Source organism: Sapajus apella, unplaced genomic scaffold (genome assembly GCF_009761245.1).
Source record: "Sapajus apella isolate SASKATOON/1434 unplaced genomic scaffold, GSC_monkey_1.0 scaffold64, whole genome shotgun sequence".
NCBI classification, from domain to species: domain Eukaryota; kingdom Metazoa; phylum Chordata; class Mammalia; order Primates; family Cebidae; genus Sapajus; species Sapajus apella.
The window spans coordinates 6,895,934-6,923,897 of record NW_022437004.1 but is presented as its reverse complement, the minus strand read 5'-3'; the positions used below and the strand labels follow the sequence as shown (position 1 = coordinate 6,923,897).

General features: G+C 44.0%; 1 protein-coding gene across 2 annotated transcripts in view; it reads left to right on the top strand.

Annotated features, from left to right (window-relative positions):
* The first annotated feature begins 6,998 nt into the window (after positions 1–6,998).
* Positions 6,999–27,964, top strand: part of BCAR3 (BCAR3 adaptor protein, NSP family member) — a 132,969-nt gene continuing 112,003 nt past the window's right edge. Inside the window, exons 1-2 of one of the 2 annotated variants that reach the window (XM_032247995.1) lie at positions 6,999–7,214; positions 14,630–14,957. In XM_032247995.1, coding sequence (XP_032103886.1) covers positions 14,641–14,957 — 317 coding nt within the window. In that variant the 5' untranslated portion in view covers positions 6,999–7,214; positions 14,630–14,640. Of the gene's footprint in view, positions 7,215–14,628; positions 14,958–27,964 lie in introns of both variants that reach the window. The other variant, XM_032247996.1, reaches the window with a different exon arrangement.

Sequence of the window (27,964 nt, the reverse complement as noted above, 5' to 3'; positions counted from 1 at the left end):
AAACATATATATGTTTATACACACACACACAGACATTTACTGTAAGGAAAAACTGGAAAGGAAAGCTGTGTAAATAAGGAAATAAAATCATCTGGAATTCCTATCCAGAGACATTTTGGTGTATTTCTTTCCAATTGTTGAATTAAGAAGCTAATTGATGAAAAAAAAAAGCTAGTAATTAGACTGAGGAAGTAAATGGGAAACAGGATCCAGAGTTTGGTGATAAGAGTAAGTGCTGAAATGGGTGATTTAAATATAGACAATCAGGTTGAGGTGTGCTTTGCACAGAAAATGAGCCTGTGTTGTCAAGAACTTCATCTTTTTTTCACTCTCTCATTATTTATTCTATAGTATTTACTGAGGATCAGTAAGCCATAGTCCTCAGACAATGATTTCTCTGGCCAATGTGGTAGCGAGTATGCAGCTATCACAAAGGTGTTCTGGAAGCTGAGTTGACTTCCCTGCCTAGTAGACTGGGCACCAAGTTCATGACTAGCTCTTCAGGGTAAGGCTTCTGAAAATAATTGCAGAATTTTGCCTTTCTGGTCCATATCAGAGTGGCCAGCTCTTTGTATCAGTAGTTATGATATATTAACTTCAGGGAATTCTCAATCTTTCTTTCTGGGATTGTTCAAGTTCAGCTTTTCTGATTGGTCTTCCTCGGCGATAGCTTAAGCATCTGTTATTCCTTACCTGTTACTGTTAAGACTTGGCAAAGCAAGAACTTTAGGGATTGTTCTTTGTCAAAATGCATTTCATCTAATGCCTACCTTAGCTGCCTGTTACCTAGTGCTGTTATGGGATGGGACTCAAGCAATGACGGTGGCAGGAAGTAATCCACTCCAGGTTGAGTGCTCCCTGACAGGCGTCTTGTGCTGCTCAGAAGTCATTGTTATGTTGTCCTTTCACGTGTCTCTTTTGCAAAGCAGCTCAGGGTTTCCATATTTAAAAGTTTAAGTGTGGTTGGGCTTGATGGTTCACTCCTGTAATCCCAGCACTTTGGGAGACTAAGGCAAGTGGTTCATTTCAGGAGTTCAAGACCAGCCTGGCCAACCTGGTGAAACCTCTTCTTTACTGAAAGTACAAAAATTGGCCTGGCATTGTGGCACATGCCTATAATCCCAGCTACTTGGGAGGCTGAGGCAGGAGAATCGCTTGAGCGCCGGAAGCAGAGGTTACAGTGAGCTGAGATTACGCCACTGTACTCCAGCCTGGGTGACAGAGGGAGACTCCATCTCAAAAAAATAAATAAAAATAAAATAAAAGTTTAAGTGAAGGCTGGTTGTGGACCTGAAGAAATTTGATTTCTAAAATTGTTTATAGTATGACCAACATCCAGGAGATTATATTTATTTAGCCTATGGGGAGCTTTATGATTAATATAAAGGTGAAAGGCCAAAGGAGTTCATTCATTCAATAAGTACTGAGTTCCAGGCCCCAAACTAAGAACAAAACAAAGACAAAACCAGATATAGATCTTAGAGTCTATAGAGCAACAGGTATTCAACAGCAATAACAGAAATGAATAATTACCAACTGTGACAAATTCCAAGAAGGAGAGGGTGCTGTAAGACACATATAACCAGGGAACCTGACCTATGCTGGGTGTCAGGGAAGGTTTCCTAGGGAATAGAACATCTGAGCTGCAATTGGTTATTTAGTTTGTGGTACCTGAGTCTTCTCACTAGTAAAATAGGGATACTCCCCTCTTAGAGTCACAGAGACACTAGAGGAAGTGTGGTCATGGACAAGAATGAGCTTTGAGAAATGCTCAGTGTGCCTGAAACTGAGTATGTCCCTCCAGCCAAAGGGAGCTGTTCTCTGGCTTTGACCTCTGTCGTCAAGCCAGGCAATTACTCAGGCACTCCAACTGAAGACCTTTGATCTTTCTCCTCCACTCTGCCAAGCAGCAGGTGTCAGACAGACCTGGGGTTAGCTTTGGTTCTGCCACTTAAATCTCATTTGAACTTGAGTAAGTTTCTTAATTGGTAAACCCACTTTTCTCATTTGTGAAATGGGGGCAACAATAGTATCAGCTCATTACTTAAAGCTTGTAAAGCACTTAGCATAGTAGTTGGCATGTAGTTACTTCTAAAGCAGGTATAGCTAATGTTATCGTAATTGTTATTGCTAATTATTACCTTTTTTTTCTTTTTTTTTTTTTTTTTTGAAACGCAGTCTCATTCTGTTGCCCAGGCTGGAGTGCAGTGGTGCGACCTTGGCTTACCACAACATCCACCTCCTGGGTTCAGGTGATTCTCCTGCCTCAGCCTCCTGAGTAGTGGGGACTACAGGCACCTGCCACCATGCCCAGCTAATTTTTTGTATTTTTAGTAGAAACGGGGTTTCACCATGTTGGCCAGCTGTTCTCTAACTCCTGACCTCAAGTGATGCACCCACCTTGGCCTCCCAAAGTTCAGGGATTACAGGTATGAGCCACTGCGCCCAGCCTAACTTTTTTTTTTTTTGTAATGGGGGCTCGGTGTATTGCCCAGGCTGGAGTGCAGTGGCTATGAACAGCCACAATCATAGGATCATAGGACACTACAGCCTCAAGTTCCTGGCTCAAGTTATCCTCTGCCTCAGCCTCCCGAGTAGCTGATACTACAGGCATGCGCCACAGTGCCTGGAGCTAATTAATAACTCTTGCCAATTATTTCTTTGTAATAACTTTGGCTTTTTACTTCTATTCCCACCAGCCTAGAGAAAGCCCCTGTCATTTGGTAAGAATTTATTCCATAGAAGCCTTCTGATCAGTGCCCCCACTGTGGCTCTCACTTCTCTAACTCATTCTGCTTGCGTCCTAAAATAACAGTGTTTTTCATATATCACCTCTTTTAATATTATCATTGAAAAAGTGTTTGAAGCTCATAGCACAAAGAGCTAAACTTCTTAATATGGAAAGAGGCCCTAGAATATTGATATGAAAAAGACCTACAAATGTGTAGCAAAACAGAAATACAAATGCCAAAAAAGAAAAAAAAACAAATGGCTACTAAACATGAAAAGATAAGCAGCCTCACTTATTATAAAAGAAATGTAAATGAAAATGACACTAAAATTTATAGTTTCCTTATCAAGTTGACAAAAATTAAAGGTGTTACTAATAATACCTTCTGGCCAAGCTGTGGGGGAAACAGGCATTTTTTTACATTGCTGGGGAGCAGAAATTGGCACAATCCTTACAGAAGGCAATTGGCATTATTTATCAAAATTACAGAGGCATATACCCTCTGACTAAGCAATTTTACCTCTGGAAATTGATTTTACAGAATACTCACATTTTTTATTCATTGCAATATGATTTGTAATAAGAAAGGATTGGAAACAAGCTAAATGCCCAGTAAATTATGGTTCCTCTCTTCAAAGAAATGCTATGTAAAAAAGAATAGAGTTGCTCTGTACTAATACAGGAAAATCTCCAAGATATATTAAGTGGTTTTTAAAAAGTAAAGTATAGAACAGTGGGTATAGTATGTTACTTTTTGGGTAGGGATGGGATAATAACACATGCATGCACACAGACATATACAGAAGCTCTGGTTGGCACACACGATAGCAGTACTCATCTCTAGTGGGAGGGGTCTGGGCAGATGGGAGACAGAAGTAAAAGGGGAACTTTTCACTGGACACCTTATCTAGGTTTAACTTGTGAACCATATTGCAATGTTCTGTGAATACTACCTAGTCAAAAAATTATATTTATTCCCACTATTAAACCATTAACATATTGAGCATCTACTGTGTGCTAGACCCAGGAGATACAAATGTGAATATGGTTGTGGTTTCCTGGAAAGATTCACTGAACTTAAAATACCCATGGCTATAATCCCAGCACTTTGGGAGGCCGAGGCAGGTGGATCACTTGAGGTCAGGAGCTTGAGACCAGCCTGGCAAACATGATGAAACCCTGTCTCTACTAAAAATACAAAAATCAGCTGGGCGTGCTGGCACGTGCCTGTAATCCTAGCTACTTGGGGGGCTAAGGCAGGAGAATCACTTGAACCTGGGAGGTGGAGGTTGCAGTGAACTGAGATTGCGCCATTGCAATCCAGCCTGGGCAAGGAAACGAGACTCTGTCTCAAAAACAAAAACAAAAACCAAAAAAACCCACTTGATTCAAAGTCGGATTCTGCTTCTCACTAGCTATGCATCTTGGCACACAGGCATGCAACAAGTATTTATCAAATGAATTTATGGTTGAAGTCACTTAACGTTTCTGAGACTGTTTCCTCCCACATAAGATGAGGATAGAGATGCCTCCTATCTCACAGTGACATTGTGAAGACAATGATAGATTGTGTCACCACATCTAGTGATAATTAATGAAACCTGTTATGTGCTAGGCACTTTCACATCCATTATTTCCTGGACTTCTCATGGGAACCCGTGATGTGGGCATATATTCACTTACTCATGAGGAAATGGAGGGACTGAGGGGAAGAATGGGTTGCCGAAGGTTTTCTTCTGGTCTTTCTTTATTGCTACTTCCCCCGTGATGCTCCGCACTAGAAACTCTGTAGGTTACGCAGGAGGTACTATATAGTAGGTACTCAGAGAACTTTGAAAATCAAGAAAAACTAATGTTTTTCCACTATTCTCAGTGACATCTCAGAGCAGCAGAAAATCAGTAGATGAATTTCGGATACTTCAATTTAGAAATATACTAGCTGGTCTGTTTGACATTCACTGCACTAAACACTTAGGGAAAATACAACAATGAAATATTCATGCTTCTAAGAAAGCAGGAAGGATAAAGACTAACCCACAAAAATACTCATAAGGGAAAGGTGAAGGTAGAAACTCAGTCTAAAGGATGCTGCACTTGGAATCTTGTATACTTACTAACAAGTGTTTCTCACAGGGAGTAAAATGATATACCCGATATGGTACAATTTTTAAAATGTTTTTCTTGGAGTAAAACATACAAGCAGATCATGCACAAATCAATTGATTTTTATAAACTAAAGGACAGGTGATTTTTATTAAATGACATGGATTAAGAAGTAGAATATTACCAGCACCTGGAAGCCACCTCTGGGATCCCTTTCTATCACAATCCATAGCTCAAGATAACCACTGTCTTCACTTTTAACATCATAGATATGCTTTGACTATATTTGAAATTTATGTAAATGGAATTATATAGTATGTACCCATTTGTGGCCAGCTTCTTTCACTCAATATTGTATTTGTAAGATTCACTCATTTTGAGTGTAAATGTAGTTCATTCATTCTTATTACCATGTTGTATGTTACACCTTTTATCTCTCTTCTGCTGATGGACATTTGGGTTGTTTTCCTTTGGGCTGTTATAAAGAGATACAGGCCAGGTGCAGTGGCTAACGCCTGTAATCCCAGCACTTTGGGAGGCTGAGACAGGCTGATCACGAGGTCAGGAGTTCAAGGCCAGCCTGACCCACATGGTGAAACCCAGTCTCTACTAAACATACAAAAATTAGCTGGGCGCGGTGGTGCAGGCCTGTAATCCCAGCCACTCAGGAGGCTGAGGCAGAATTGCTTGAATTTGAGAGGTGGAGATTGCAGTGAGCTGAAATGTTGCCACTGCACTCCAGCCTTGGCAACAGAGTGAGACTCCGTCTCAAACAACAACAACAAAAACAACAAAAAAGGATACATTATAAACATTTTTCAACATCTTTTGGTGAATATGTGCATATATCTCTGTTGGGTGCATACTTAGGGATGGAATCGCTGGGTTGCAGGATACATGTTAATTCAGCTTTCTAGATAATGCCAAACAGGTTTTTAAAGTGATTGTAAAAAGTTCACTTTGACTAGCAGTATGGTCAGGCCCTTTGATTGTAGTCATTCTGGATGGTATGAAGTTAGATTACACTGAAATTTCAATTTGCATTTCTGGTATGTATAATAAATTGAGAACTTGCCCATATGTTTATCGACTTTTTTGAAAAATAACTGTTTGTCCTCTCTTCAGAAATGCCAGTGAAAACATTCTGCCTGTTTTTAATTGGATTTTTCTCCTTCTTGCTGATCCGTAGGTGTTCTTTATATATCTGTAAACAAACCTTTTTTTGGATATATGTGTTGCAATTATGTTACTCTGTGGTTTGCCTTTTTGCTAATGTTGTCTTTTCACGAACAGAAGCTCTTAATTTTAATCTTGTCTAATGATCGGTTTTTTCTTTGTATTAGTACCACATGTGTTTAAGACATTGTTTACCCCAAGATAATGAAGATTTTTTGGGACATTTTCTTTGGATCGTGTTATTGTTTTACTTTTTACCTTTAAAATCCATCTGGAATTGATTGGGGATGGGAGAGTCAGTTGATCCAGCACCATTTACTGGAAAAACAGAACCAATCTGACTCCCAATAGAGCACAACAGCACCTGCCATAAATCAAGTGACCACATATTGTAAATGTTTTTGGACTTTATTCCATTGGTCAGTTTGTCTATCCTTCTACTATTTCTATGGCTTTATAATGGGTCTTGATATATGATAGTGTAAGTCTTTTCTAGTGGGCTCCAGTTTTTCACCCCATCAAACCACCTAGTGCTGAAGTGCCACCTCCAGCTCGCGCTTTGCTTTCAATACGTCGGTGCGAGTGCGATTGATTTGCCGGTTCCCCGTGGCTGGTTCGTTTGTAGTTACCTGGGTCTTTGTCCCGTCAAAGCCCTTCACACCGAAAGCCAGCCAGGTGTCTGCAGACGAGCAAAGCAGACCTGCTGGGTAATTAAATAACGCGGGGAAGGGGGAGGAGTGGATTAGACGAGGTTGTCTCCGGAGAGAGCTTCAGAAAGGAAGTGATCGAGCTATACTTGAGGACTGGCTCCTCGGAGAGATACGAAGAGAGCTAAACTCTAAAATCCGGGCAGAGGAGGCCAGGCGAGGTCGCCGAATGTAAATGTCTCGGGGGGTTCCGCTAGGCAGCACGAATCGGCTCGCCGGGGTGTGGCCGCGGAACCGCAAATCACCAGTTGAGGGCCGGAGTGCCCGCCACGGGCTCAGAGTTGCGCCTGCTGCTGCCCGGGCCGGGGCCGGGGCCGAAGCTGCGAGGCGCACGGGCTAGCAGGGCGCGGGCTTCTCGGCGGGTACGCCCCGCGAACCATGAGCGGCCCCAGCTCCCGGAGCAGCCGCAGCGCCGGCAGTGCGAGGCAGGCCGCGCGGCGCCTTTGAGCCCCCGCCGGAGATCCGGAGAGCCCAAGCGCCCAGCGCCGAGCCCGGAGGTGAGTCTCCGCCGCGCGCCCAGCGTCCTTGGGGTGCTGTTCCTCCCGGGGCGTCTGAACTTCCCCCACACCGGTGAGGACGCACAGGGAAGTTTGTTGGAGAAAGTTAGACTCTGGGGAAAGTAGAGCCGGCAGTTGTTGGTCCCTTCCCTCCCCCTCAGCGGATCTGGCGTTGGAGGCGGGGGTGGCTGAAGTGGGGTCTGGGGCTTGCCCTCTCCCGGCCCTCCGAGCGCCCTGGGACTCCGGGGACGCGGCCCACGGCGGGGAGCGCTCAGCGACTGGCGGCCAGGCGTCTCTGCTCGGTGGCACTCGAGCGGCATCTTCCCTGGCGCTGGCCACGCCCGACCCCTGCCCGTCCGGGCTGCTCGGCCGGCCACCCAGCCCAGTCCACTCCCGCCCAGCGTCTCTCTGCGGAATCCGGCCGGAGTCGGGGAGATGCCAGGGCTCAGAGCGCTCCGCAGGAAGCCCAAGGCTCGGGGGAGGGGAGTTCCTCCGCTAATCCCTTGGGAAGTTTGCAAAGAAAGCGAAGGAGCCTGCCCTGTAACTGTTGACAACGTCTCCCTCCCTCTCTCCCTTTGTTGAGAAAGAATGAATAGTCGGTTGTGTAGCTCCCTCCGCGTCGCGGTGGGGAGAGGGGAGGGAAGGCGAAAGGAGGGACGGTGGGCGCGATTTGGGAAGGAGATTCGGCAATATCGCACAGCCGATCCCTCCTTACCCACTTAGGCCGCTGAGGGCGCCACCGCTTTAAAACAGTGTGATCAGGTGTAGACACTCGTCGGGGAGGAGGTCGAGCGGACTCCGAAGCATCTGGCAAGGCGGCATGTTCCTTGGGGCGGTGGGTCGGGTCATGGTTGGAGTTATGGGGGTGAAGAACTCGTGTTGGCGTTAAGTCGCTTGAAGCAAGGTGCAAACGAGGAAAAACCATTCGCCTAACCTCATGTCTGTTTTCGCTTAAAGCTGTTGACTGAGAGGAAAAATAGAGCCGTGCGTTCAGATTCTTTTAAACCTTGACTTTATCTCCCAAGGCTACACAGACCTCCCCATGGAAAGTACATTGGCCGAGGGAAGGTCAGTTTGGGAGCTGATAGCCTCCCTTGTGTTGCCTGGGACTGAGTTGAGATCCTGGGGGGTAGGGGAGACCTTAGTGCTGGGGTGGGTCCCAGCTGAACAAAGGTCCAAGTGGGAAGGGGCTATCCGGGTAACAACGGGGAAGCCCGCAGGCAAAGCGCTTGGGTATTGAGGGTAAAGACCTTGCCAAGCTGGGGCTCCCATGCCGCCCCAGCTCCAGCTTTCTCTAAACTGCTGCTGTGAAGGCTGACATTTCTAGGATGGCTAACCAAGGTCTCAGTCTCCTGTTCATATAGAAAGAACTGCTTGTCAAATGCATGCTAATCTTAAGAACCTTATCGGGTAAATCCTGTAACTGTGTTGCTCTAATTACAATCCATGGAAGAATTATTCATACTTGAATCATTTGGCCAGACTTCATAAGTTTACTTCAAAAATAAAGGGATACTCTTAATTCCTAAACCCAAGCAAAACTTCATTTTAAGTGAATAAGCCAATTGAATATATATGGTTGTTCCATATCCTCTCCCTGGCTGGCTCTCCAGAGAAGATACAAAACTACAGATCCAAGTTGTAAATTCTCTTCATGGGGCAGTCAAGACGGTTACATTTCCAAAGTTTGAAATATAATGAAAGGTTTTTAAAGCCAAGCCCACATCAGATAACCATTATGAGTTTAACTTGAAAATATCCCATTTCAGAAACAAGAGTAAAATCCAAACAAGTGGGCTGCTTATCTCTGCCTCAGCTTGCAAGATCATCACTTTCTTTGAGACATCATTGTAAAACAAGTGACTTGGGCCTCAGTTTCACAAGCATTTCAAAGCCCAAAGACTGACCAGGCCCAGGGAGCCAGCACATATGGTAGAGTTTGTCAGGCTTGCTCTTGTTCCTGATGTGTACATGGGTCTCAGACTGTCATACCAAGATGCAGTCTTTGACCTTTGTATAATATTTCAAAATCTGGCATTAGACTGAGCCAGGATGTTGTGTCTGTTTTCCTGCACAGTAGAGAGAGGTCAGATGCTCAGAGTCTCACCTGGGCTTTTTTCTAAAGACTTCATGTAGGCTCACTTGGTATGCCTGTGTGTGTGTCTGTATCCATGTCCTGCTTGACTTGGTGTCTTTGCATCTATTGTTCTAGGTTAAAACATTTCCCTCCCCATCCTTCCCAGTTGCAGTCTTCATTTGTGAACTCTCAGTGACTCCTTTGCTAAGTCTCAGTATGACAGAGATACAGTGACTCTTATCTGACAAGACAGACCTGGCCCTTGCCCTGCTTAGAGGGGACCTACTGTTTACTAAGTGCTTGCTGTATTTCAAGAACTTGTATACACAGTCACTTTTAATTTTTACAACAATCTTATGAAATAGCTGTTAAGTCATTTTTAAAGTAAGAAACTGTCAGAGAGAGGCCAGATGTGGTGGCTCATGCCTGTAATCCCAGCATTTTGGGTTGCTCAGGTGGGCATATCACGAGGTCAGAAGATGGAGACCAGCCTGGCTAACATAGTGAAACCCCATCTCTACTGAAAAATACAAAAAATTAGCTAGGTGGTGCACGCCTGTAGTCCCAGCTACTTGAAAGGCTGAGGCAGGAAAATCGCTTGAACCCAGGAGGCGGAGGTTGCAATGAGCCAAGATGGCACCACTGCACTCCAGCCTGGGCGACAGAGCGAGTCCCAAGCCATATAACTAGTAAGTCAGTGGCAGAATAGGGATTTGAACCTGTAAATGTCTGCTTCCAAAGCCTAGGTTCTAAGTCATACCATTTTATTTATTTGTTTATTTTATTTTTGTTGTTGTTGTTGTTGTTGTATGAGTATTTTAATTTACACAATTATTATATCTGAATACAATTGTGGGGATAACTTTTCTACTGTTCTTCCATTGCAATTCTTCAGAATACCAAATGCAGTTTTTAAAAAAATACTTCAACCATTTTATTTTTTAAAAATCAAGTGGTACAGCCAGGTGCAGTGGCTCACGCCTATAATCCCAGCACTTTGGGAGGCCGAGGTGCGTGGATCATGAGGTCAGGAGTTCAAGACTAGCCTGGCCATATAGTGAAACTCTGTCTTCACTAAAAATAAGCTGGGCATGGTGGCACACGCCTGTAGTCCCAGCTACTCAGGAGGCTGAGGCAGGAGAATCACTTGAACCTGGGATGTGGAGGTTGTGGTGGGCCAAGATCGTGCCACTGCACTCCAGCTTGGGCAACAAAGTGAGACTCTATCTCAAAAACAAAAACAAAAACAAGTGGTACATAGGAAGTATATAATGACTAGGGACTTTGAGACAGAAATGTTTCCAAGTGGAGAAAACATGGGAGCCAGAGGCTGGAGTCTTGGGTTTAGTCTCCATGGTGCTGTCGTTCCAAGTACTTGTTCATACAGCAAGACCTTTGCATTTGTTGGATCCCCTGCCTGGAACTCCCTTCAGACCTTTTCTTGACTGGTTCCTTCTCTTCCCTTTTTTCAGGTCGAATGTTGTTGTTACCTCTTCAGAGAGGCCTTCCCAGTCCACCCTAATGTAACGTAGCCCATATCATCTTTTGTTAGTTCATCCTGTTTTATATTCTTTAGCCTGCTTACAACTTGATTGTTACCTCATTTATTTTCTTGTTTGTATAGGTTGGATTCCTCCATAAGAGCAGGACCTTGTCTAATTTATAATATCCTCAGCCTAGGTACACCATGAGCCCTCAGAATATAAATTGAATGAATAAACATTTATTTCCCTTATCTAGAAAAATGAACTGGAAATTACCAGGACCTATGGTCATTACTTATTGTCTGCTTCCTCCAGAGTATTATTAACTTCATGAGGACAGACACCTTCCATCTTGCATAATGCTGGCCCCAACACCTAACACCGTACCAGCCATAAAAGAGGCCCTCCATGAGTGTATGTGTTGAAGAATGAATGTTTCTACTGATTGAATGATACCTCCTCATCATCATTGAATTCTGTTTCTCAGGTAAACAATTCTGACTGTATTGCTGTGTACCAAAGAGACTCACAAATCCAGAGGTTCTCAATCCTGGCTTCCCATTGGACAATACTGGAGACTGATGCCAGTGTCCCACCCACAGAGATTCTCATTTCATTGTTCTGGGCTGAGGCTTGGGCATCAGGATTTTAAGAGCTTCCCAGAGGATTCTTATGTGCAGCCAGGTTGAGAACCAATGACTTATTTTGTTATGCTAGAACTCATTCCTTGCTTTGGTCCTTTTAGGCTTGAAGAAGCTGTGGTGAGAGAGGGCAGGGATGTAATTCACGGATATTGTATGATTCCTGACAGTTTAAGAGGTACTTTCACAGCTGTTATCATATCTGATAATAACAAGCTAAGGAATTTACTCTCTGGTTTAAATATTCCCTTTATGTTGATGACTCCTAAAAATCTCCATCTGCCTTCACACCTAATTGTGCATACCAGTATTTAACCTCCTCCTAGATCAAACTATTTGCTGGTACCTCACCTGCAGCAGCTCCAATGGTGTGCGTGGTTCCTGCAGGGGTCTCCTTCTCAAACTACTCGGCGTTTTACAGCATCACACCACCTCCCGTGGCTGGAGGCTCCTTCGTTCCAGCCAGATGCCTCGAGCTCTGATGTCTCTTCACTCTCTCCTTCCTCTCCCTTCACCCAGCTGCTGCCCCAGGTCAGACTCCCTCATTGTTCCTCCATGGGTTGTCACCATCAGCCTCAGTGACCTCCCTGCCTCCTTTTTCTCTCCCCTCCAGAACAACCAGAGTCACTTACCTGGGTACAGACTGGGTCATGTCCTTCCCTTCCAGATCTTCCCTAGCACTTACAATCAAGTCCAGACACCTCAGCAGGGCCTTCAGGACTCTGTGGTCTGGTCCTAACCTGACCTGCTTCTGGGAAATGCTTCGGGGCCTCACTGGAGCCACAGCACACAACTTGGAGTGCCCTGAGCCTGTGGGGACCTTCCATGCCTTTAGGCATCTGCCGTTGTAGCATCCTCTCGGGAGGCTTTTCCCCACGTGTTAACTTCAAAATGCCTTGTCTCTATTGTTGCCCTCTCTGAGACTCCTCAAGTGTTTTGTCAGAATTGTTCCTTCCAGCATAAGAGTTTCTGTTTATGAATTATTCTCTTAAGTTCATGGTCAGGTACAGGGGCTTAAGCATTTTGTTTCTCCAGGCATCTTCTATGAAGTAGGCCCTTAAATGTTGAACTGAAGGTAGGAAGGGGAAGTATTAACATCCCTTGTTATTGGAGAACAAATTGAGGTGTTGGTAACCTGAAGGGCATTTTAGAACACTTTAGGGCAGTCTTGAAGTCCAGATAGATTTTGGAGAAGCAGAGAGGAAACAGGCTGCCAAAGGCACTGGTGTTAGGGCGACTTTTGCCCATCATGCTATCTTGGAAATAGATTTGATCAACAATGTGGCCCTATGCGCATGAAGAAGTTCTGTAGGGTGCTGCAGGCCTCCCCATGAGGTTCTTTAAAATGATCCAGGCCTGTCTGTGAAGAAGGAAGGTGCTGATAGCTCAACAGGCGAGAATTCACAAGGGGTGTGTATGTGTGTGTGGTGGAAGAATCCTATTTGGTTTACGTCACTTGTGTTCAGGCAGGGGGCCTAGGGAGTTTGGTTTCCTTTCTAATACGGATGGTTGGCATTGAGCAAGTGCTGACAGTGTGCCAGGTACTGGCCAGAGCTGGGAGGGGCTGCACGGGACTCTGTCCCATTGTTCTGCACCCACTGTGAGCAGGCCTTCTGTGTGGTCCCAGTTAGACATGGAGCAGGCAAGCTCCAGAATTACTGGATTTGACAAAGAACTGAGGACAAGGTTAGGATTCTGTACCTTCAGCAAAGATGCTTCTTCCACCTGACGCCCCCACCTCTGTGCTTCTCCCTGTCTTGTGTGGAAGCAATGGAACATGTGTGTTTTGTTGCATACACACATACAAACACGTGTTTTCTTTATACACTCCAACATCATTGTCTCGGTTCCACTAATAACAGCTTGTGGAGGGCTGCATTCTTGGTTGTCCTCAAGCCGTGTCCCAAGTCCGCAGTTCCTTTGTAGAACCGACTTTGCAGTAGTGCTATTAAGAGATAATTTTCACTCAAAGCTCTTCCCCAAATAATGCAGCGGAAAGGTGGTCTGTGATGAAAGAGGGCTGCAGGACTGGAGAACACACTAAGAGGCAGCTCTCCTCACCAGTCTGGGGGAAGGGCTGTGTGTTGGGCTTGGCCACCCTGCAGTGCTGTCCAAAGCAGCCAGAGTCTGGTATCATGACTAGTGTAGGACAGATTCTGGAGCCTGTGTCTCCAGGGGCCAGCCCTCTTTTGTTTTGCCTCCTATTTCTTTTCCTCTGTACATTGGCCTTAAAAATGTCTTATATAATTTGTCTTAGGCCAAAACTATAGTTTGCTTTGGAGCTAGAGGCACTGACTCTGCTCAAGGTAAACATTTCACCTTGTGGTCCTAGCTAGGAGCAAGTATCAGGTCCACTTCTGCACACAGCCTCATGTGCCATTCTCTTTTCCCTTTCCATGCTCCCTTCGCCCCCCACCCTCACCACTTTTTTTTCTTCTTCCCTTTTCCTGTCTATTCTTCCCTGACTGTACAGGCACCCATGGGCATTGCCTAACCCTGCTGGTGGCAGGCAGATCCTGACCCCTCTGGGAGCTGTGTACATGCAGCCCCCTCCCTAGCGGCATTCCTTTGCAGCTGAGCCCACTGGTATATGGCAGAATGGCCCTCCTCCTGACCCCTGACCCTAGCCCATGTTCACTAATTAGAGTACGTTGATTTACTTATAAACACTGGGTCTTGGCCAGAAAAATTCTGTCCCATTGTCCTGGGTAGCACAACTGAGGACTGGTCTGGCACCGAAGGCAATTCTAGCAGCTCAAGAATTCCAATAATTTCCACCCGTTCTTCTCATTTACAGGGTGGTGGAAATATGTGAGCTAATTATCTAACAGTTTATAATATTTTCTTTCATGTACTTATTACTGCAACTGTGAGTCCTCCCTTAATTATCTTTTTTTTTGCTAGTTGTGTTTTTTCCATCAGTAATCTGAAATAATAAAATGGCTTATATGCCACTAACAACTCTGAAAGTATTCACCCTCTTGGTTTTGCTGCCAACCCAGGAGAATTCCTATGTAGGATCATTTCAGGAGGAATATAAGTAAACTTCCCGTTCTTATTAGACTCCACTAGTGATGCCATTAAATGGTGATCTGTTAATGGTCTGTGAATATTTCATTTTATGTGGCATATTTCCATTTCCTTTTGTAAGAAGGAAGTCAGTTCTTGTGACTCTCTTAGATTTATACCTTCACTATTTTCTTTCCCCCTTAGAATTGAGAATTATGGCCGCAGGAAAATTTGCAAGCCTTCCCAGAAACATGCCGGTGAATCACCAGTTCCCCCTGGCCTCGTCCATGGACCTTCTGAGCAGCAAGTCCCCTCTCACTGAGCATCGCACAGATGCCTATCAAGACGTGTCTATACACAGCACCCTTCCACGGAAGAAGAAAGGTCCTCCTCCCATAAGGTCCTGTGATGACTTCAGTCACATGGGCACCCTCCCCCATTCCAAATCCCCACGGCAGAACTCGCCTCTGACGCAGGACGGCGCCCAGGAGAGCCCACGTCAGGACCGGCAAGGCGAAACCTTCACCTTCAGGTAACTTCTGTAATTTCACAAGTGAAGATGATTTGTCTTAAAGGGATTTTTTAAAAGTTTGTGTTAGGAAAAACGTCAAACATACACAAAGTTGAATGAATAATTTAATTACTCCCTTGAGCCAGTCACCTGGCTCCAATAGTTCCCAGCCCAGGGCCAGTTCTGTTTTGTCTGTACTCCCACCTACTTCCCTCCTCTGGTATTATTTTGAAGCAAATCTCAGATTTCATGTTATTTGATCTGTAAATATTTTGGTCTGTTCCTTTCACAGATACGGACTTTTATTTTGAAAACTATATAACCACAATATAAAAAACTGTAACACCTAAATAAAAATTAACCACTTCTTAACATTATATAACATTTGAGGGTATTTTAAAATCCACCTTCCTCTGTCAAGTCCCTTAAAAGAAAGCCCAAGTATTTTTTTTAACAGATTGTGAACTATGTCCATCCACTTCTATAGAGATGCCATGATGTCTACAAATTGACCCCATATCTCCTTATATTTAGTTGTCAGCATGCTGAAATAAAATTTTATATGGATGTACCGTTAGTTCAGCTTCAGAACACTTGGACAAGAATTGATTTTTTCCCTCTCTGTGACAGACATCTGAGTAAATGAGCTTAATGGTTATAAATGCTTTTTCTCTGGGTTTGTAATGGGCCTGGCTGTGATTGGTTTCTGCCTGTGAGAGCTAGTTTGGAAACTGCACTCCTTTTCCTGTTGGGGAAGATCAGCAGCCTGTGATGCTATCTGGTAAAGAGTGGGACGGTTTCTTTTGTTATCTCTCTTTTTGTCCAATGTTGTTCTTTGATCTTAGCTCATTTATTTGTTCAATATCTATATATGGAGCACTTATATTAGAGTATGTTGATTTTATAAGCCCCAGGGCTTACCAGGAAAATTCTGCTCAGTCCTTCTGATTATCTTAACTGAAGGGCTGGTCCAGCATTGAAGACATTCTAGTGGCCAAATTATTGCAGCAATCTGTGCTTGCCCGTTTATAGGGGTGGTGGAAATATGTGAACTAACAGGCTAGCAGTGGAACATCTGAAGCAAATGTCTTCCCATAGCTTACGTTCTAGTGAGCAACTTAGGTAATACATACGAATAAATAGGACAATTGCAGATTATACCAAATGCTATAGAGGAAATGGAGTGACATGCTGGAGATTTATTGGAGGTAATACGTTTTTGGTGGGATGAACAGGTTTCTGAGATGGTATTTAAGCTAAGACTTGCATAAGGAGGGAAGGGCAACCATGGGCCTCCCAGGCTGTTGCAGGCATAGGGAAGGCAAGTGCAGAGAACTGGAGGTGAGAGTAAGTGTGGCACGTTTGAAAACCCCAAAATGAACTAGAATGGCCTGTGGCTGGAGTGTAGCACATTGAGAGGAGAACAGTGTCAGTGTTGGTACAAAGCTAAGGTGAACAAGAGTTCAGAATTATTTTCAGTTCCAGTTCCATAATTGTAATAGTACAAAAAATAAGTGGAGGCCCAGATAATCTCCATAGAAACCATTAGAGAGCCCTGAACTGCTTCTGACACCAGATTAGAACATTCCTTGGGGCATCCTGGGGGCTAGAAGGTCCTGGACCCACTCCACAAAATCTAGGTGGGTGAGCTCCCGGCTCAGAGAGCTAGCAGTCAGCCAGTGCTGGAATGGGTGAACATGGAGGTGCATATCTGTGCACAGGATTGTTAATATCGCATCATTGGCACTTAAGGGGCAAGAATGCAGGAGGGAGCAGCAAAGACAGGTAACTTCTGGCCTGCTAAAGATGAGCACAGATGCCAGGCTGCGTGATGTGGAGTCAGAACCAACTAGCTGGCTTATAGTGGACTGCGTTTCATTTATTAACTTGAAGTGCACTGAGTGAGGTGTCTACCATATACTAGACACAGACAGTTTCTAGACTTACTCCTTGATGTTCTGAGGCTCTGGCTAGGTGCCAACTCTTACAAAGGGAAACTCCACACACTAGGGGGGTGGGTGGGGAGGCGGTAGTAATGGAGTCACTCTTCCTATCTTGGGGAAGTTCCTGGTAAACACCCAAGGTCCAAGCTGTCAAGCTGCCAAGAGCTTAAAGCTTTTTGATTTGAAAACTGACTTGGACAGAAGTCATATTTCTGTAAAAGATGTTACCAGAGGGTGGGCGCAGGTCCTGAGTTTGAAGTCCAGGCTGTGGAAGACTTAAGCACTGCTGGTTTAAGGTTTGTTTATGATTGAGAGCTATATTAATCCAAATTCACATATTTTTTTCTTAACTGAAAATATCTTACTGTTAAAGATGAATACAGGAAGTAACAAATGTGTATCCCTCAAAAACTATGCTGAGTGGGAAGATGCATGGTTCTCTGTCAAAGGGTCATAAAGTCCTACCCCGCTCTGTTCTATTATTAATATATTTATTTTTCTAACACATTTTTTAAAACTCCTGAGGTGTTCCCAATTTTGAGGAGTTCAAAATACCTTACAAATTTTTTTGTTAAGTATTTCTAATAAGATTATAAACTGCCTAATTTCCTTTTTGAAATCAGCCATGATGTAAACAGAGTTTTTACACATGAAAAGCTAGGACCAAGCAGCCTGAATGAGAACCCAAGGCTCTAGAGAGGGAGGCTTGCCAAAGGTGCCGCAGCAGAAATACAGTGAGAGAAATAGAACTTCTCATTCAGCAATTTCAGTTGAAAGGAGCTGTGGAACATCAGCCATTCACAGCAGCTCAGTCACCTCTTTTTTTCTTTTCATAGTGAATTCAGGGGTTAATTTCAGTTGACAGTGACTTGCCCGGGTGTTAGCTCTGAAAACACTGCATCTCATCGTGTTGGTATTGGCCTGACGAATGTTGGCATGAAGATAGTGGGCCGCCTCGGATGTCTCCTGCAACCACTGTCTAGCTCTGTGGCCAGTTTAACTGACAGTCGCTCAGAGGGAGGCCCTCCAGATAAGCACCTCCTTGTCCTGTGAACTACTCTGTTGCAAGTTTGTGCTTTTCCAAAAAAAATAAGTTTAGCTTATTAGTCATTAAAAAGTCACCTTTATTATAATTGAACATTCATTGAACATCCATCCTGTGGGAGGCCCAACAAAGCAGAGGAAGTCTCCTCTTTGATCTTAAAACTTGCATGATTAAGTTGTCATATCTATGTGTGTCATTTCCTCCTGAATTATTAATTCCTACATTATTAATCATTATCCTAATATCATTTATACATTCTTAATTATCCTAATAATTATTAATTGTTGTCTGTCTCCTACATTTTGTAGTTTTCAGAGAGCTTACAAGATATGTGCATAAACTATCTGGTTTGAACGTTGCAACCCTGTATGAGAGATTTAGCAGATTTCGTTATGAACACTGTTATCGCCATCATTAGTATCATCATTTAGAGTTGAGGAAATGGATTCAGGGAAGTTGAGGCACCTAAGATCATACCCTAATGGATGACTGAGGTAGGATTAGAACCTAGAAAGTATTCTAAGGCCTTCCCCGGACAGTGTGTTCCATAGTCTCCCAAGAATGCTGGCACCAGCTGTGGCCATCGTCTGAGCTATCTTCTTGCACAGGGGTCAGTCCCCTGCCTGTATTCAGTGCCTTGGACACCTGCTTTGGGGAGAATGGAGCCTTACCTGTCAAGAGCCAGGCAGAAGGCACGCCTGGAAGGGGGAGTTGGTCTTCTCTTTTGGAGACTGTCTCTCTTGTCTTTGTTGTTGTCTTGGCTGCCCTCGGATGTCCTTGTGGTTTTGAAAGGTGGCCAAAGCCAGAAGCCAGGGAGCTCTTAAACCTGCTGCTTGATGTCACAGAAGGAGCCTTTGTTCTGAAAGTAGACCCAGGTTTCTCTGAGAGGTCTGCAGACAGGATTTTCTCTTGATATTCACATCATTCAGCTGATATCCCGTTGATTCATTTATATTCAAGGATGATTTTTTAAATTTATTCTTATTTTTCTATAAGTTATTGAAGTACAGGTGGTATTTGGTTGCATGAGTAAGTTCTTTAACAGTGACTTGTGAGATTTTGGTGCACCCATCACCCGAGCAGTATACACTACATCATATTTGTAGTCTTTGTCCCTCACTCCCCTCCCACTCTTCCCCACAAGTCCCCAACATCCATTGTATCATTTTTATGCCTTTGCCTCCTCATAGCTCAGCTCCTGCATCAGTGAGAACATACAATATTTGGTTTTCCATTCCCGAGTCACTTCATTTAGAATAATAGTCTCCAATCTCATCCAGGTCACTGTAAATGCTGTTAATTTATTCTCAAGGATGAATTTGTATTCGAGTCTGGAACCTTCCTTGGGCTGAGAGAGGACTGGTTCCTGTTGTCGGGATGTCCGTGTTGCTAGAATAGCTGAGGGATCAGAGCTTGGAGACCATTCAGGTCTTTTCCTGCCTGTGGGTACGTGGAGGCACACATTCCTGGGAACAGCTGCGAGTGCCTAATTCCTTCTGCCTCTTGTGCTGTGGGAGCATGTGGTTGGACAATGGAGTGTTTCATTAGTTTGCATGAGTGGAGCTGACTGACTCATCACAAGTGTTTTAACTGACAGTGGCCAGAAAGTCTGCAGAATTATCCCTAGTTAAAATCTGGTATGCTTTCCCAGGCAGTAACCTACCGTGTCACAATGTCAGATCTTCAATGTTGTAGCAAAGATGTAAGGTCAAGGATCCATGCAGATTTTTCCTCTAAAACACTGATTTAAAGACCTAACTCTGGACTGTGTCAGTGCCGTCATCTGAAAATGGTATTAGTTGTTCCTCTTCAGAACCACTGATTTCTATGACTATTGCCTTCTCCTTAACAAAGCAAGATGTTCCCTCAGACATCTAAATACACCAGCCTTTAGCTCAGAGTTAATCAGAAGGATGTATGATATGAAGGTCCACGCGCAAACATCTGCAGTTTATTTATACCCAAGCGTGTCTGCTGTCTGCAAATTGGAAGCTTTTTGTGTACTTTTTGGAGAAGAAAATTGGACTTTGAGTTTTTTTTTTTTTAAATCTTGAGCCCGGCACAGTGGCTCACACCTGAATCCCAGCACTTTGGGAGGCTGAGGCAGGTAGATCACCTGAGGTTAGGAGTTTGAGGCCAGCCTGGCCAACATGGTGAAGCCCCGTCTCTACTAATACTATAAAAATTAGCCAGACGTGGTGGCACATGCCTGTAATCCCAGCTACTTAGGAGGCTGAGGCAGAAGAATCATGTGAACCCAGGAGGCAGAGGCTGCAGTGAGCTGAGATCATGCCACTGCACTCCAGCCTGGGTGACAAGAGTGAAACTCCATCTCAAAAAAAAAATTTTTTTTTCTACATTAATAGATTCTATTTAATAGAAGGTATACTTAAACTGAGTTAGCATTGTGACAATGGCTTTTTAACAGCCCAAGTTCAAGAATGTTTCTGGAAAATAATAGTCCATGGGTTGAATTTATGTTTTTATAAACTTAAAGCTGAGTTTTACTAACATTTTGAATACCCCTTGGTGTTTGAATGCAGCTGTTGTGAATGGTTTAGTCAGTTCCGAGGAATGGTGAATGTCCTGGCCCCTGGTGGCTCCTGGCGTGCTGAGGACAGGAGCAACTGGGTTAGAGGTGAGCTTAGCCCCTGCATCTTGTGTCGCTCCTGGGTTAAAGAAGCCCAGACTGTGGGGAGTGCCTGCAGATCTACCAGCCAGCTGTCTGATGGTTGTCTAAATCCTATACTGACAAGGATGATTTGAACCTCAATGCCAAGATCTGTGCATTCTCAGCTGTTCTGGGGCAAAAAAAAATTTTAACTGATTGCAAACCACAACCAAGAAAATGATCAGAGAATTACACAATGCAGTCGTTGTTGAGTGGAGCTGTTTAACATCGCCTCTGGACTGTACCCTCCTCCCTCCTGCCCCAGGAGAGACCTGTTTTAAATCATGTTTTTTCAGGCCACCCGCCTGCTATTTGGGAAAGGTCAGGTATTTTAGTCTTCTGGGTTTTTCATGCCCCTCAATATATGTTAAAGCACCTTGTAAATAGAAGGTGCTATGCAGTTACAAATTATTCCTCATATTCTTGTCACGTGTGGATTTGTGAGCCAGCTGAGCCTGGCTAGAATATGCAAGCTGGAGAAGTCTTAGTTGTAACCCGAAGGAGTAGTTGCTGCAGTTGATTGGAAGGAGACTGTCCTCAGGGGGACTGGACTGGGTGGCCAGACCGGCCTGAGCCACATGGCTGATATGCCCTCAGGTCATGCTTCGTAATGGTGTCACTGTCCAGTCTTTTCCTAAGAGGCTATCGGTTAGATTGGATGTAGAATTTCAAGCTCTCTTCTCAGAGGCTCCAAAGACAAGCATATAGGGCCTTGTTTGGAGGGTTGTGCTGTTATTTACAGGTTATAGAGGTCTGGGAAACCTTCCCTAGGTGCCCAGCTTTTGTGCAGTGTGGCCTGTCTGTAGTTCCAGTTGGCCTGTGAATGTAATCACTAAAGATAAAAGAGCCCCTTTTGTGAAGAGGAGAAAAAGCACAAGACAGATAATCCAGAGGTTTCAGTTCAGATCCTTGTTTTTGCCACTTATTAGGTACATGAACTCTACAGCAAGTTCTAAACTGTAAAATGGGAGTGAAAATAACCTACCCAAGAAGTGCTATGAAGGTTAACTGCTGACTAAATATAAAGGTTCCACAGAATGTCAGTGCTCTGACATTCACACTTGGGCCTGGTACACCTACTGGGAGTCTGTGTTGAGCAGGTCCCATGCCTGACCTAGCTCCCACCTGGTCACCAGCAGTTTCTTCTTTTCCTGCTCAACTCTGCTGGGATGCCTGGCTCAAAGCCACTGAGGCCTTTGCTGGGATGTCGATGTAGCCATGGCTATCAAAGAAAACCATTAGTGACCTTGATGCTGACTCTAGCAGCCTGACCTGGTAGCTTTGTGATCTTGGTTAAGTTATTTTACCCTTCTGAGTCTCCATGTCTTCAAAGGGTGACTCTAAGGATCAGATACAATCTCATGTGAGGGTGCTTAACACAGAACCTGGCATGGAGGAGGCTCAGACAGACTGGTTTCCTTCCTTCCTTCCTCCTGGAAGGCTAGAGCTGGGTGGTGCCTAATCCTCTGGTGTAACCTGAGATCACGTTCAATGACGGCAGCTTCTGTGGGAGAAAGTTTCTCACTTGTTGATGGAGTCTGGCTGGAATCCCTGTATCAGAGTCTGCCCTACAGCAATGAGTCGTGGCCAGCACTCACAGTTTACAGGTATAACAACCACACAGTGCACTAAAATATCAGCATACCATTGTACTAATACACAAAACAGAGCCTGTCTTCAGGGAACAGGCCCCAGCCCTTGCCTGATTGTTCTGGTACTTAATGTCAGTGTCTGCTGTTTATTATTCAATGCATATTTATTAGCTTGTCTTATGCCAGGCATGGTACTAGTGAAACACAAAATAGATGTAGCCCCTGTCCTTAGGGAGTTCTCAGTTTAGGGGCATTCAGGCAAAGGCATCATTAAGTACATAAATACAAAATGAGGTACAAGGAAGATACAACGTCAGAGGACCCCAAATTACTTAGATGGGTGGAGAGAAGGCCTCTCTGGCATAGGAATTTGAAGATTTAATATAAAAAGGGAATATATTTCATTAATAATTTTTATGTAATCATGTTGAAATTATAATATCTTCGAAATAGTAGATTAAATAAAAGATTAGAATTAACTTCACCTTTTTTTTTTTTTTGAGATGAAGTTTCACTCTTATTGCCCAGGCTGGAGTGCAATGGCACCATCTTGGCTCATCGCAACCTCTGCCTCCCGGGTTCAAGTGATTCTCCTGCCTCAGTCTCTAAAGTAGGTGGGATTACAGGCATGCACCACCACATCCAACTAATTTTGTATTTTTAGCAGAGATGGGGTTTCTGCATGTTGGTCAGGCTGGTCTTGAACTTCCAACCTCAGATGATTGGCCTGCCTTGGCTGCCCAGAGTGCTGGGATTACTGGCATGAGCCACTGTGTTCTGCCATCTTCACCAATTTTTTTAAGTTGACTACTAGAAAATTTAAAATTACCTATGTGGCTCGCATTGTGTTTTTATTGGATAGCACTGGTCTAGATTTGGGTAAGGAGTTCAGATTTTCTCTGTAGGGTAAAAGGAAATCTACCCTTAAAGGATTTTAAACAAGGGAATGGCACGATCAGTTTTTAGAAGATTGCTTTGCCTCTGTGTGGAGAATGATTGATGGAGAAGAGGTTGGCAGGGGAAGGCAGGAGGTGGTTGTAAAAGTACAGGGAGCAGGTGGGGGTCTGTACCAGGGTGGTGGTAGAGGAGAGAAGTCGGTGGATTCAATACACAGTTTGCAGTACAGTCTGCCATAGCTGCTGAGGGTTGAATGTGGTGGGGTGAGGGAGAGGTATAGTCAAGCATGGCTCAGGCAGCTGGGTATATGGGATAGAGCCATTTGCTGAGACAGGGAAGCTTGGGAGAGGACCAAGTCTTTATTTATTTGGTTGATTGTATTTTCTTAGGGAAGGGGGTTATAGTAGATTGCTGAGAATCAGGACTTCTGTTTGGGGTAGGCTAAGTTTGAGATGCACACATGTCTAAGTGGAGGTGTTAACCAGACAGGCGGTTTTGGAATTACAAGCCTGGAGCTCTGCAAAAAGTTCTGGCCTAAAAGGTATAAAGTTAGGAATCTGCACAGAAATGAAATTAGAGCCGTGGAAATGGATACCATCATCTAAGGAGAGATCTAGAGCTCTGTGTAAAGAGTAAAGGAAAAGAACCCTAAGGACGACCCCAGAGGAACCTCAGCACAGTTCATTCCAGGGAGTCAGCAGAGGGGGCTAAGTGCAGAGAAATGAGATAGGCTATTGATAGATAGGATCTGGATAGGGTTGGTGTTCAAAGGAAGATTTTTTTTTAAGATAATAGACAAAATTCAATACAATATCTTACCATTTAAACGAAAACAAAGTACATTTTATCCATTACTTGATTTTTTTAATCAATATGTTTTATTTGGTTAAAACAGACCTGTTTTCAGGGCCACCCTCCCTGGGGTCTGTGTCAGCAGCATGGTGTTTGTACTCCTGTGGTTCCTTCCTAGTGGGCCTGGACGTTTCCAAAGGACCCTGTAGACAGAAGAGGTACATGGGCACTGCAGTGTCTGCTTTTGCCTGAGGCGATGGCTGCTTTTTCAAGGTTTAGGTGGGTGGCCACATTGAGAGGATGAATGTCTGCCCTGGAAGACAGGTCAAGGGGGTATGTTCCTTTATCTGGTAGGCAGAAGTCCTTCCTCTTAGAGGCTTGAGGACAGTATCTCAAAACCATAGCATTTTTATTCTGCCTCTGGATTAGTTAGAAAAAGCCTTTACAAACACACTCTTTCGGAAGCCAGTAGGGAATGGGTGGGGGGTGGGGTAGATGGGACTGGTGGGTTTGGAGGAAGGGCAGATAGATAGCAGCCAAACAAAGCATCTGCTTTTATCAAAAGTGCTGTGTTTGGGCTTAGACAGCCTGAAGCCTGATGATTCAGATCCTCTCTGCCTGCCAAGAGACATACTGGCCTTGATACGGTTTTTCTTATTCTTACCCTATTCAATTTGACTGACTGCTGCCAAGTTAAAATTTCAACAGTGGCTTTTAGCTTCATGCTGTCACTAGAATTCTGCTGAGCCCAGGTTAACCCATGACTGGGTCAAATTTTTATCAACTAATACAACTTTGTATTTGTCTTGGATTCCTATATAGACTCACAATAGTGTAATGTGGGATATTTAAATGATGCTGTTTTAACAGAAGGGAAACTGCCTGAAAAAGGAGTTTAGTTGCCATTCTTTTAATATAGTTCATGAACACATTCATCAGGCATTGCTATGTTTTCAGATAAGATAGACACTGACTCATAGAAAAGTAGGAACTGGCTGTTGAAATGAAAGAAGCAGGCATTTTAGAAGTAATCGGGCCTTAGAATCTCTGACAGCCAGGGAGGGAAATGTGTTCTCATCTACAGTCTACCCTGGACTGTATGAAAAAGGATTCCCAAAGTCGAGGGACATGATAAACATGGTCCCATGTCCTCAAGTTCCAAAAGAGAAACACGGTTCAGGACAATTAAAAACAACGCTGTGAGCTGGGCACGGTGGCTCGTGCCTGTAATTCCAGCACTTTGGGAGGCCGAGGTGGGCGGATCACCTGAGGATGGGAGTTCGAGACCAGCCTGACCAACATGGAGAAACCCTGTCTCTACTAAAAATACAAAACTTTTAGTAGCAACAGGGAGGGTTGTGCTGGGTGTGGTGGCACATGCCTGTAATCCCAGCTACTCAGGAGGCTGAGGCAGGAGAATCTCTTGAACCCAGGATGTGCAGGCTGCCGTGAGCCTAGATCATGCCATTGCACTCCAGCCTAGGCAACAAGAGAGAAACTCCATCTCAAAAAAAAAAAAAAAAAAAAAAAAACAACGAAAACAGCACTGTGACCCAGTTCCAAAGGAGGAAGAGGCATGTTGCCATCTAGGTAGCTCTTCTGTTTAAGGATGCACATGAAAGTCTGACTCCAGTCTGAGCCTCCTGCCCCTTTAAAGGATTCCCCCAGAGTGGTATGAGAGCCAGGGCCACTTTGATGTATTCATTCACAAGTGTGTTGAACATTGGTATGCCAGGCTTTGTGCCAGGTGCTGGAGCTTCAAAGACAGAAAGGCCAGGTCTTTATGCATTTAAGGAGCCCTAGGAGAAAGGGATGCCATTTGAACCACCTCCTCTTTGCAGTACCCATTCTCCATCTTCTTTGCAAGTGACCTAATTTCTCATCCACGGTATTGCTCCACTGGTTTGATAAGCAATCCTGCCTTTCCTGACCTCTGACCTTAACATTTTTCCAGGTATCATGTTACTTTTTCTCCTTGAGTTGCTGACTACAGGTGGCACTTTCTAGATAACCCTTTCCTCTGGACCTGCTTTCTCTGTGCTGCCACTTCCTCTGTGCTGTCCTGACCTTGGACCCTGAGCCAGACCCAGGAAAGGTTGGGTCATGGAACCAAGGTCCACATCAGAGGGTGGCTCTGGGCTGTAAAAGAAACAGAGTGCAAAGTGAAAAGAGGATTGTGAAAAATGCGAAGGGTTACAAAAGGGCTTTCAGAAGTTATGTTTGGAACAATAAGACCAAAGAGAGGGGGTTGTGAGAGAAACCAAACTGCTGAGCTTCTGTTCGGCTTGCATTTTTTTCCGTCAAGAAGTTACATCTCTGATCGGAAAGGGTAGGACAAATATGAAGCAAGAATTGCTGGCCTGGAGTGGATGAGGCCATGACAAGAGGCTCGGATGTCACCAGATAAGGTGAAGCCCCAAAGTCCAAGAAGACTGAGGGAGTGAGAGACTGAGATCATCAAATCATGTAATGTTGGAGGAATAATGTAGTAACAACTACAGGATGGAAGCAGGTGGATACATAGTTTAGCTTTTCTAAAAAGGGTTAAGGGAGATAAAAGCTACAAAATGATAAGCTTGATATTGATCTCAGGAAATATTCTATTACAAAGTGGATTATCAAGACATTGATTTTTGAATACTTGGTAAAGGAAGCAGTCACCATTAGTAGCTATCAGGGCTTTGCTAAAAGCCAGTCATACCAGATTAACTTTACTTCCTGGGGTTACTTGGTTGGAAGCTTAGAAGAATGTTGAGAAGGCATGCATGCAAATCAGTCACTGGCACTGTCTGTGGGGTGAGGGAGATTCAGGCTAGATGATAGTGCAGGAAGCATGCTAGAGGCTATGTCCCCTGTTTTCATCAGTTTAAAATAAATCATCTAGACAGTTATATTGGCATATAGATCACATACATGAATGACAAATCTAGGGGAATTGCTAATATGTCAGAACAACAGAAATTAATGTTTGTTGTTTTGTTTTGTTTGAGACAGAGTCTCGCTGTGTCTCCCATGCTGGAATGCAATGGCACAATCTCAATCTCGGCTCACTGCAACCTCTACGTCCCAGATTCAAGTGATTCTCGTGCCTCAGCCTCCAGAGTAGCTGGGACTACAGGCATGTGCCACCACACCCAGCTAATTTTTGTATTTTTAGTAGAGACGGGGTTTCATCATGTTGGCCAGGCTGGTCTTGAACTCCTAGCCTCAAGTAATCCACCCACCTTGGCCTCCCAAGGTGCTGGGATTACAGGCATGAGCCACTGCACCCAGCCGAGATTTTTTTAAAAAAAGAGATTTTGGTATTTTGAAAGAGCAAACCAAATCTAATTGAATAAAACTTGAAAGGGAGAAAGAAACACTTATCTGAGAGCCCAAAACCATTCATTACAAGGGAATGTATGGGGCTTGGCTAAACAGCCACACACGAAAAATATTTCAAGATTTGGAAAACTGCAGCCTCAGAATGAGTCAGCAGCATGCTATGGCTATCAAAGAAGCTACTGTGATTGTTAGGAGCATTAAGTGAAGTTAATATTCTGACCATGGGAGGTGGTCACACGTGGATGCCCAGATCGTACCTGGTGGATTGTTTTTAGCTCTAGACATCAGAAATGGAAGGTGACTCTGACCTTTACTGCAGAGCAGTGAGCTTCTGTTAGACCTCGCCTGCTTTGAAGCACTTTTATTGCTTTAATCATGAAGTATCCCTAACATTCTTCTGTATTCGTGAAAAGGAACTTCTTGTGTCATGTGTTAACCCTGGGTAGAGAATATAAAATGAGTGCCAGTCTTAATCCTGCTAATTGCTAGTAAAGCATACTTTAACAAATAAGATCAATGCGTATGTTGTAAGATGTGGAAGAGTGAATCTCTTCTCATTTATTTTGCAAGGTGATGAAACAAAAATATTTAAATGCACATCTAGAAGTGTTGTAGTTCTCTGTTTAAAGCTACATTGGGGCCAGGCATGGTGGCTCATGTCTGTAATCCCACCACTTAGGGAGGCCGAAAGTGTTATAAAAAATTAATTAAAAATTTTTTTATAATTCATAAAAATATTTAAAAATTATATTTTTTAGAATTCA